This window comes from Perca flavescens, chromosome 3 (genome assembly GCF_004354835.1).
Source record: "Perca flavescens isolate YP-PL-M2 chromosome 3, PFLA_1.0, whole genome shotgun sequence".
Lineage (NCBI taxonomy): Eukaryota > Metazoa > Chordata > Actinopteri > Perciformes > Percidae > Perca > Perca flavescens.
In genome coordinates, this window is record NC_041333.1 from 33848320 (window position 1) to 33860380 (window position 12061).

General features: G+C 39.9%; 1 protein-coding gene across 1 annotated transcript; it reads right to left on the reverse strand.

Moving 5' to 3' along the window:
- Positions 1-538: 538 nt before the first annotated feature.
- On the reverse strand, positions 539-2398 carry LOC114552927 (leucine-rich repeat-containing protein 15). Its single transcript, XM_028574023.1, has one exon. It carries the CDS (start codon positions 2342-2344, stop codon positions 539-541), a length of 1806 nt encoding a protein of 601 aa, XP_028429824.1. The 5' UTR covers positions 2345-2398.
- Between the last annotated feature and the right edge of the window lie 9663 nt (positions 2399-12061).

The following is a 12061-nucleotide window of genomic DNA, read 5'->3' on the forward strand; positions in this document are numbered from 1 at the left end:
CCTATGCAAATGTTGGGGCGTGACAAAGAGAGAGACTAGAGCCGAATGAGGAGCAGCCGCCGAGATGACGTCAACCAGGCGGCTTGTTGAGATTCGCCCGTTTTCAGAGGCAGTTTCAAATTGTCAGATTTGCAGAGAAAAGAGGTGTCAATGGGATTTAGAGGTTCTATGTATGTCCTAGTTACCCACTAAAATGTCATTATTCAACGATTACAAGGTAAAATCGGTTTTGCATTCTCACCCCTTTAACATGATCCTGACACGCACAAAATCACCTGCCAAAACTGTTTTCCCACTTTTTTTCACAGATGGAAAAAAGTAACTTAGAAAATGTTTAAGGAACTTAGAAAGATTGTTCTGGCATCTTTTCTTTAATCATAAACACAGGAGAGAAAAGAATTTAGATCGGACTTAGAAAATGGATCACCAGACTTTTTTTTTTCTTCTCACTTGCCTCTCAGGGCTTCTGTACAGAGTAGACAAGAAAAGCAAAGGCAGGAAGAAAATGCTAGAGAGCACAAATTCACCACAAAGGATGTCACAGTGGGCAGACAGCTATGAGAGAAACTGTGAGCAGATTCAGCATTTCTAGAGGAAATAAAGGGGACGAGCCACTTGCAGCACTTGTTATGCAATGATCTTGTAACAACGGGGGAGACAGAGCTGCCTGAGAAAGTGTTGTATTCTCTGAGGAAGAAGAAGAGAAGAAGCAAGTGGGCTGGTCTCCGAGCTTGTCTCGGTGCATGTTGACCCAGCTGCTGATGTAGAGAATATGTGCACAGGAGCAGTCCCATAAATTACCTGACAGATAGACAGCCCTAAGGTTTATTAAATGCTCCAAAGTCCCATTCTCTACTGCTCTAAGCTGGTTGGACTTTAAACTCAGTTTCTGAAGTTTTAAGAGTCCTTTAAATACACCAGGTTGCAGGTGATCCAACTTGTTTCCATCCAAGTTGAGTTCTGTTAGCTTTCGAAGTCGGGCAAAGAGCTGAGGGTGTAAACTACCCAGACTGTTGTTCTTCAGCAGAAGCTTGTGGAGGTTGTGTAGGGGATAGAAAGTGTTAAACGGGATGTCATGGAGCTGATTGAAGCTCAATCTGAGGTCTTTCAGGTTAGTCAACCCTACGAAGTCATCAGGAGACAGCTCTGAGATACGGTTATAGTCCAGATGCAGTGTATTAAGATGTAGTAGATTCACAAACAGGCTTGCAGGAAGGTTACCTATGTGGTTTCCATCTAGTTTTAACTTTTTCAAACCAATAAGGTCTCTGAACTGGTCCGGGTGTAGAGAGGTGAGATGGTTGCGAGAGAGCTTCAGCGAATGTACTTGCACCAAACCATCGAAGACTGAGGGATGTAGAGACCTGATATGGTTGTCATTGAGGTGTATCTTCTTGAGGACCTTCATCTTGTGGAAAAGGCCTTCGTGAAGGTGCCTCAGAGCGTTGGACTCCAAGTACAGGTTCTGCAGTGATTCAAGCTTGTTGAACAGAGCAGGTCGGAGCTCCGGGATGCGGTTGTTCGACAGATGTAAGTCGTTGAGTTTGGACAACAAATCGAATACCCCGACTGGTATGGCAGAGATCTGATTGCTGTCCAGCTGCAACTCTTGCAGGTTGTTCAAGTTACTGAATACATCCAGAGGAAGAGATGCCAGCATGTTCCTGTATAAATCAAGTGACTGAAGGCTGATCAGGTCTTCGAAGACTTTTGAAGGAAGAGAATCTATGAGGTTGAAACTGAGGTCCAGCGCAAGCAGTATGTTCAGACCTCTGAGTGATCCCTCAGACAGAGTGGTCAGCTTGTTGTTGCTCAAGTCTAGATGCTCCAATAGGCTCAATGAGGAGAAGCAATCCTCTGGAAGGCTGATGATGCTGTTCTTCTGTAGATACAGATACCTGAGCCTGTTTACAACCCTCAATGCCTCAGCTGGAACAGTGACCAGCATGTTACCACTCAGGTTAAGCTGTTGGAGATTTGTCACTCCTTTGAAGCTGGCTTCGCCCACACCTGTGATTCTGTTTCTGGACAGAACAAGGTTCTCCAACACAGTGGAGTTCTTGAACACACCTTCCTCTATCTTTGTTATATTGTTGTGGCTAAGGTGGAGGTCAGTGAGGGCAAAGGCTCCTTCCAATCCACCAACCTGTAACATTTGAATCTGGTTAAAGTTCACAAACAGCGTCTTCAGATTAGATAATCCGTGGAGGAATCCAATGGGTAGATATTCGATCCGGTTCTCACTCAGGTCCAGTAAGGTGAGAGCGAGGCAGTTCAGGAACTGACCAGGGTGTAGCAACCTCAGGTCATTGTTGCGTAGGAAGAGCTTAGACAGCTTTGTCATATTGGGCCAAACTGGGTTGAGGGATAGGAAGACATTCAGCTGATTCTTAGTCAGGTCCAGGACCTATAGAACATCCAGGGAGGTGAGAAGACTTGTGAAAGGTCTGTTATGTATAATTCTTTAGAAATATCACAAAAAAAGTCATATTATTAGTGTGAGATAATAGGCTAGACCCAATATTTTGAAAGCCCAAATGGGCATCAAGCTTTCTCCTTTTACCTTTAGCTTCTCCAGCCCATGCTTGGGTATTTCTTGGATGTTATTGTATGAGACGTATAGCTGCTCTGTGCCTTCTGGCAGCTCAGGGATCTGGTCCAGTTCTTTCTCCTGACACACAACATCGGTCAGGTTGTGGCGACATTCACAGGTGGGAGGGCAGAGGTTAGACGGCCACACCATAAGGCTCAGGAAGGCCAGAGTTAAGGCTGTCAACATTTTCGGCTAAAGCTGAAAAACAAATATGGGCATGGGAGAGTTGAAACACTCCAATATTCTTTCATTCTGAAGTGTTTTATAAACCCCCAAAAATATTCATTTGAGATCATGGTATTTCATTTAAAATATAATTTAAGTTTACTTTGGTTTTGGAGAACAAGCTCTTAAAAGGGAATTAAGTAAATTAGTCATCAGTTAAAAATCAACATTACAACGAATATATTTTTCTCTATATCCAGCAGTATTCTCTATAGTGGTTGTACCTTGTATTCTAAATCATTTTTGTGTTAATTTTGCATGTTGTATTCCTAAACAATCATAACCAGAACCACCATTTCCTGAATTTCTCTTCAGGGATTAATAAAGGTTAAGCATATCTCATAAGTCTCTGATTTGTGACCACTTCAATTTAGTTGGACAAAAAGAGAAATTAACTTTATATTCCTGAAGAAATGCGAACATTTTAAGAATACCTTGATTGATCATAATTCATTCTTCTCAAAAAGTGTCTTTTTGTAGGCCTATTGTATACTTTTTTCCGAGATTTACAGGAAATAGTATAAGTTACAATCTAAATAGCTTCAAGATTTATATTTTTGGGCCTGGTCAAACGTGTTAAAGGTGCGTACAATCATGTATTTAGTAAATCATGTTCAAGTGTTGCTTTTGTTAGACCATTGTAATTGCTTTTAAATCACTTACCATTGACGTGAAGGAAGTGTTTGAAGTTGTTTTGTTGCAGGGTGGTTTTGCTAAAAGCTGAATTTGCAGACTGTCTTTATACTTGACTGTAGAGGATGCTGTGTAAGATATGTTACAGAGGAAGGTGTGGTTATGTGACTTAGAACGACAAATGGAGTTTGGTCAGATCAATGTGGTAACTGCATGGCACAGTTTCCGATCATGCATTTAGTAAAGATACTAAAAACTCCCCACTGCACACTGACAAACCAGAATAGGTCCATCAATAGATGACTTCTTTTTACAGAGAAATCGAGACTCAATAATGAAGGAACTATACAGCGGCCTGTTTTCTGATAATACACCTCCATACACTTAAAGTGCACATATTATAAAAAAATTACTTTTTCTGGGATTTGAGGTGTTATTTCTGTGTCTCTGGTGCTTTCACAAACATACAAACTTGGGAAAAAAAACATCTATGCTTTTTTGAGTGAGATATGGGTTTCTGAATGTATCCTGCCTTCAGTCTCCGGGTGAGCTGTTCACCATCTGCAGGGTTTTCTACGTCACTAGCCGAAACAAGGGGGCTAACCGCTAGCACTCGTTCTCAATGGTAAAACACTGCTACAACACACACAAGTTCACCATAATCTACAAAAGAACTACTTCCATGTTACCTGTTCTGCAGGTATTCAACACAAAGTGGGAAGTGCACCCTCGTTTAGAAGACGTCTCCTGGCTAATCCTGCCTTGTACTAACTGAATTTAGAGAAACAGCTAGATAGCTGATGTGATCCTTACCTACCTACTGTGCATGTGCGACTCCCAACAAAGATGGTACAGAAGTGCGATGTCTCACTCTGTAGCTAAAACAAACTTGAACACACAGGGTGAAAAGAGCAGCTGCAGCAATGGGCAGTACATCAAAAATATGTTTTTGTTTTTAAATTAAACCATTTAAACCTATTGATATAACCTCTAAATACAATTATGAACCTGAAAATGAGCATAAAATGGGCACTTTAATGGGTAATCAATATGAATACCTGGGGATTTGGTTAGACAGTAAATAAAAACTAAAGATATAAATGGGTTTCTTTTCAGAATACAGCGTGTTTCTGTCAAGGTCAAGAAGTCAACCATCATGTCTGTGCTTGAATTTTTTTGTCCCCGAGGGAAAGTCTTGCAGCCAGGTAAAACATATGCAACAGAGACTTAAGCAAGATACAACATAAAATACATAAAACACAAATATGTCAAGAAACTTTTTGTCTATTTTTTGTTTTGTCTTCCTGGCCGATATGGGCTTCCATACATTGGTGTTGTTGGAAGGTGAGTTTGTCTGTTCTCATTTCTTCAAAGGGCTGTTTGAGGGTCAGTTCCTGGCTTTAGGGTTAAAGTTAAAATTAGGCTAAGATTTGGGTAAGGGTGAGGTTAGTCGTGTAGTCGTAACGGTTATGCTCAAGAGCTAGTGAATACATCATGTCAATGAAGGTCCCTTACAAGTATCAAAGTATACAAATACAGTTCCTTGCGAAAGTATTCGGCCCCCTTGAACTTTTTCGACCTTTTGCCACATTTCAGGCTTCAAACATAAAGATATAAAACTGTAATTTTTTGTGAAGAATCAACAACAAGTGGGACACAATCATGAAGTGGAACGAAATTTATTGGATAATTCAAACCTTTTTAACAAATAGAAAACTGAAAAATTGGGCATGCAAAATTATTCAGCCCCTTTACTTTCAGTGCAGCAAACTCTCTCCAGAAGTTCAGTGAGGATATCTGAATGATCCAATGTTGACCTAAATGACTAATGATGATAAATAGAATCCTCCTGTGTGTAATCAAGTCTCCGTATAAATGCACCTGCTCTGTGATAGTCTCAGAGGTCCGTTTAAAGCGCAGAGAGCATCACGAAGAACAAGGAACACACCAGGCAGGTCCGAGATACTGTTGTGGAGAAGTTTAAAGCCGGATTTGGATAGTGGTGGGCAGATCGAGGCTTCGTGAAACAATAAAACCATTGAAGCAAATGTGCCATATTGTGTCGAGGCTTCGAAACAATCCGACACCTGTCTCAACGATGACACCTAGTGGTCACTTGCAGGTGTTGATCTAAAACAACCTTGACAATGAGCCATTTTTTATTATTGTATTTTTCTAATATGTGAAGCTTGTAACCTGTAGGCTCCTCACTGTGCATAATGTTATTTTGGTCATGACAAAAGAATATTAATAAAAGAAATCAAGACACAATGTCTCAATTCTTTAGAGATTTTTATTCAAAAATATGAATGTCCCAACAGTTTATTATATTTCAATCCTAATTATCTATCTATATCTATATATCTATATATCTCTATCTATATATCTATCTATCTGTGTATCTATATATGTATCTACCTATCAATATGTTAATGTGTCACTATGTATACTCTGTCTGTCTCTAGCCTATCAGTCAATGTGTAAATTTAAATGTAAGCCTAAATATAACTAAACAACTCGCACTATGAATGTCATTATATCACCAAAAATCCGCTATCTCAAAATCAAACTCCTCTCACAAAAACCCACGAGGTCACGATGCGTTGACTTCACTTTTATACTGATGTGCGATTGTGTGTTCCCGACCCTGTCGATCAAACGCTGATTCATGCCACCTGTTGAAACACTTGTGAAACACTCCGATGTTTCATTTAGCCGTAGTCACGTGACATGGGTGTTTTGAATCACGCTTTGAATCAGTGTTTCGAAACATCTGCGCTTCGGGATCTTGACAAAGCTTCGGAACGTCGGTTTCACTTCAGCCATACCTAGATTTGGATACAAAAAGATTTCCCAAGCTTTAAACATCCCAAGGAGCACTGTGCAAGCGATAATATTGAAATGGAAGGAGTATCAGGCCACTGCAAATCTACAAAGACCCGGCCGTCCCTCTAAACTTTCAGCTCATACAAGGAGAAGACTGATCAGAGATGCAGCCAAGAGGCCCATGATCACTCTGGATGAACTGCAGAGATCTACAGCTGAGGTGGGAGACTCTGTCCTAAGGACAACAATCAGTCGTATACTGCACAAATCTGGCCTTTATGGAAGAGTGACAAGAAGAAAGCCATTTCTTAAAGATATCCATAAAAAGTGTCGTTTAAAGTTTGCCACAAGCCACCTGGGAGACACACCAAACATGTGGAAGAAGGTGCTCTGGTCAGATGAAACCAAAATCAAACTTTTTGGCAACAATGCAAAACGTTATGTTTGGCGTAAAAGCAACACAGCTCATCACCCTGAACACACCATCCCCACTGTCAAACATGGTGGTGGTGGCAGCATCATGGTTTGGGCCTGCTTTTCTTCAGCAGGGAAGATGGTTAAAATTGATGGGAAGATGGATGGAGCCAAATACAGGACCATTCTGGAAGAAAACCTGATGGAGTCTGCAAAAGACCTGAGACTGGGACGGAGATTTGTCTTCCAACAAGACAATGATCCAAAACATAAAGCAAAATCTACAATGGAATGGTTCACAAATAAACATATCCAGGTGTTCGAATGGCCAAGTCAAAGTCCAGACCTGAATCCAATCGAGAATCTGTGGAAAGAACTGAAAACTGCTGTTCACAAACACTCTCCATCCAACCTCACTGAGCTCAAGCTGTTTTGCAAGGAGGAATGGGCAAAAATGTCAGTCTCTCGATGTGCAAAACTGATAGACATACCCCAAGCAACTTACAGCTGTAATCGCAGTAAAAGGTGGCGCTACAAAGTATATTAACTTAAGGGGGCTGAATAATTTAATACGTTTTTTATTTGTTAAAAAGGTTTGAAATATCCAATAAATTTAGTTCCACTTCATGATTGTGTCCCACTTGTTGTTGATTCTTCACAACCAATTACAGTTTTATATCTTTATGTTCAAAGCCTTAAATGTGGCAAAAGGTCGAAAAGTTCAAGGGGGCCGAATACTTTCACAAGGCACTGTATGTGTTTGTTTGTGTATTGATGTCCTCGGTAGGGCAGTTACAAGCAAGGGGGTAAGCCAGCCTCCACAAAGCGTACCTCCTATGGAGCCATTTTGTTGCTAACAAGCCATCACCCGCCATTAGCATCCCATTGACTGCCATTCGTTTTGGCGCCACTTTGACAGCGAGTAACTTTACATCTGAAGCGTTTAGAGACTCTATTTGTCCATTGTTTATTTCTAAAGAAACACGAAAATGTATAAAAGGCTCCATTACCTTGTACCTCACGTTATGGCTCCGTAACAGACGTTTTTATAAAAATAAGTTAAAGATTGTGTCATAAAACGCAACTTACTGTTGCATAGTAGAGGAATTACCGTATAGTACAGGAGAAGCTCACAGGCAGTTTGGACTTACATGAGCTGTTTAAGTTGAATTACTAATGTTAACTAGCATGTTAGTTAGCAGTAATTAAGCTGAGCCTATGTTATCTCCTTACATATACCTACGCTCTCCGTCTCTGTAAGATTGGGAATGATTGAGATTTCTCTTGGCACAGCTACCAGAAGACTTCACACTTACAGACACGTTGCTCACGTCACATCTACGTCGTCAAGCTCAGTTGGAGGCTGCTCAGTAACACTCAGGCCTCACCGAGTCAGAGTCATGGCGGAGAGGAAGAAACAGTTCAAAGCATGGCTTGATTTCACGAAGAAAACGGACAACAGTGGTGCTGTAATGTCTGTAAAATGATAATTTCAAGTAAGGGTGGAAACACCAGCAATATGCTGAAACATTTTTCTACGAAACATGGCTTTGAATTCCAGGAATTCCATGTGTTTGACACTCATACGCATGAGTGCCAATATCCTTTTATAATAACATTAGCGCCACACAGGGAGGCTTAGCAGGTTTTTTCTTTGACTTAAAAAAACCTAAATGAAAATGAATACAAACGTTCTCTCATTTCATCCCCACTGTGTTCAGACTTCAGAGATAATAAAAACGGTTGCGTTGACACTGAAAACCTGTGTAGGCCTACTTTTTTCCCCCACACAGAAAATTTACCAGGAATTAATAAGGGAATCGATAAAGAATCTGACCGATAAGCAGAATCGATAATGACATTGGTATCAATAAAAACTTATCCATTTCCATCCCCAGTTCTCAGATGGCTTAGCATGAGCCACTGGCGCGATCAATCCCTGCGTACGTGCAGAAAAGCAACAGAAACAACATCGCCTCCCTTCCTTTTCCATAGCCCATTAGATTGTATTGACGATTCCACATCCAGTGTTTTTTTTTTTGCCATCTAATTGGTTTATTCACAGCTGACCGGACAGTGATGCTCATGATGCTGTACATGGTGTATTCTGTCACACAGTGTTCAGAACAGCCCATGGAAATATGGACTTATGCTCTGGTTGTTCTTTCCACCATTGATTCTCTCGGCATTTCCACAGCAGCACTCTGCTCCCCTGGTAAACACTCTCTTTCTCTGCCGCTGTTCTCCGAGCGATGACAGTGAATCTGCCCGTCTGTTGCTCAACTGCTTGTTCCAGTATCAGCCTCTCAGTCTTTGGGGGTTCAGGTCACTGAAGGTCTCAGTCATAACCAGGAAGTAGGGGTGCGAGGGAAGTATGAGGCCCTGGATTCGCTCCAACAGGTCCAGATCAGTCCAGGTAAGACTTCTAATTAGTAATTTAGTCATGAATAAAACAAGTCACAAATACATAAATCCATTGATGCTTGTTTTCAAGGGGAGACACTACAGGTGAATAAGGTAAACAATAACATGTAATTAATATATATCACCATCTAACTTCCCCAGTTGATTACTGACATTAAGATAATTATTTTCTGTATGACAAGTTAATTGCATGTTTAAATATGCAAATGAGGCATTATCTTATTAAATAAGCACTCATTTGCATACATTTTCAGAACAGAAATCTGAACATTGATGATAGCCAGGTTCACAATTCTTGTTTCATGTTGACATATTAGAGTCAAAGGGTTTTACAGAGGGAATTCTGGATATACAGTATATATTTTTAGAACTCAATAAATTAGAAAATACCGTCAACAGCCATTAAAAAAATTATAAATTTTCACCATGTTTTAAGGATTCAAATGTGTAAATCAGGCTATGAATGATATATTAACAAACGCCTCTGTAAAACCCTTCAGAATAGGAATGAAAGTGGAAGGTTTGGTGTTTGTTATTGCTACTGCAGTGCTGAAGTGGAGATTTCTGGTTCAGAGTCTGAGAAAAACACATTTTGAGAAAACTTTAAAGATATGTATTGTAAGTTGATGTATTACATTAAGAATTGCACACACTGAGGAAGGGGCGCTGCCCAAAACTTCCGTTGTGTGGCAATACATTTTATCAAATTGGAGTGCTGTCCTAGCTTTATTTCTGAATTACATTAAGACAATTATTATTTTCTTAAGTTTTCTGAAATGTTATGTTTAAAATGGGCAAATGAAAACTTATGTATACTTTTGGTGAATTTATGATAAATGTACAGACACAAATAGACAAATATACAACAATACACTACTGTTTTTTTTCCCACTATAGTCTGAAAGAAGACATGTTTAGGAAGCAAAATAGCCCAAAATTGACCAGTGCATGAAGAAAAACTATGTTTCTGTATGTTGGGTCTCCCTTTTAGCCTTGTTTAAGTTTTTTTTCGTATTTAAAATCAGATTTAATACCAAGGAAAGAGAATAATTAGCAAAAAAAAAAAAGGAATTATAATAATCATAATGTTGGCATCTGGTGTGTGTGTGTGTGTGTGTGTGTGTGTGTGTGTGTGTGTGTGTGTGTGTGTGTGTGTGACAGTGTTTAGACTCCTTCTGGGAACATAGTCAGTCAGACAAACAAACAAAGCTGCTTGACAAAGACAACTAACATGCATTTTACAGGTCAAGAGCTGCATCAATGTTTCATGTCGAGAAAAAAATCTAAATTAATCAAAATTATGCTCCAACGCACATGTTTTGTAGGTTTATAGTTGTGCTATTAACAGAATGTAGACATGTATTAACTGAATAGTACATATTCATAAAATCAAAAGTTATAGTAATAAAATTAGATTTTGTGGGCTTCTGTGCAATGAAATGATTTTTTAAATAAGGTGTTAAAGCAAAAGTCAGTGATCAGTCTCAGCTTCTAGGGACCCGGTGTTTTGCTCAAGGACACTACAGCAGGGCAGATACATGCCTTGTGGAATGAATCCCTTATATTTTCTTTTTAAATCTCTGGATTGTTTAAATCTCTTTATCTGTCATTTAGTAAAAATGTTATCAGGAGCTACAACATTGGATAAATACCACTGTGTTGTTCCGTTAATGCTTCCAATTAGGCCTGCTGTTTAATAGCTCTTCTGAGTTGTGAATACGTGTTGGTTGAATTGTCTTTAATGCGCCAAATTGTAATCCTGAAGCCAACAAACACAGATGAGGCAGATTTCTTGGTAGGGGGTATCCACAAACTACACAAGCATGTCTCTCACACACACACACACACTCCAGCATGTCTGCGTGAATGGAGTGATTCCCTGACCAAAGACAGTTGTTATTCACATTGTTTTGCATTTTAGAGGCTGTGTCCTTGACATTGTGACAGTCCGGCTCCAGTGTCCTGTTTCTGTAAAACTGTGGACTTTGGAGAACACTAGTAGTTCTAAGTAGGATGGACCTTTGCCTAAAAGTCTACAGAGGGTCGTTCCCAGTGCTTGAGTTCTCACCTGACCGGCATCATGGTGGATTATTGAACGGGCCTATCGGGGCTAGGGCTCCGTGGCCCCTCAACCAGAGCCTCTGCGTGAAGTGCAGAAGCTGTGCAGTTATTTTAATTATGATCACGATCATGATTCCGATGTCAGCTCCCAGTCACAAAAACAATGTAATTAAGAAAAATAATTATTTTGCACATTACATTTTGCAAGTAAAGTCTTATTTTGTCCTGTGTTCTGAATGGGCCCTTGTGTCTTGTGGGTCCTATCATATAACATCGGCCTGCAGACCAATCTCCAGCTGCATGGCCAAACAGTATATTTCCTGCAGGGCAGCATGGGATAGTTTTTAATGCTGATGGTGCTGCCTGTTAAACAATGCTCTTTGATGCATTTGTTGCACGCCAGTTAACTTACATTTTGATTTTAAATTTAGATTTTGTTAACATGCACTAGGCTTTAATTGAGTGTACCTGCGCTATAAATCCTGTGATGTTAGAATAGATGTTAATTTATTTATAGTTATTGTGCTGCTTTGAGTACACTAAATTTAGTTAGCTGCAAGTCAGGGTACCTGACCAGATTATAATATAAAAACAAAGATATTTGTAAACAACAACAAACAATAGTGCCACAGCGCGGAGTGCAAAGGGTGGTGGAATATATATGGAATGATCAATGTAACAGGTTGCTTTATAAAACCTCATGATGTGCTAGGTGGACATTACAGTACAGTATACAGCAGTGGTCTTCAACGTTTTTTAAGCCAAGGACCCCTTAATTGAGGGTAAGACGGAGCAGAGACCCCCTACTACATATGGTATGATGTTGCATATTAAACTAGGCCTACAGTAATGTAAAGGGCGGCCTAAGGCCTTTATATTTACCTT

Excerpts from the sequence above, each read along its gene's own strand:
- LOC114552927 (XM_028574023.1), bottom strand. The coding sequence starts at position 2,344 with ATGACAAAGCTGTCTAAGCTCTTCCTACGCAACAATGACCTGAGGTTG.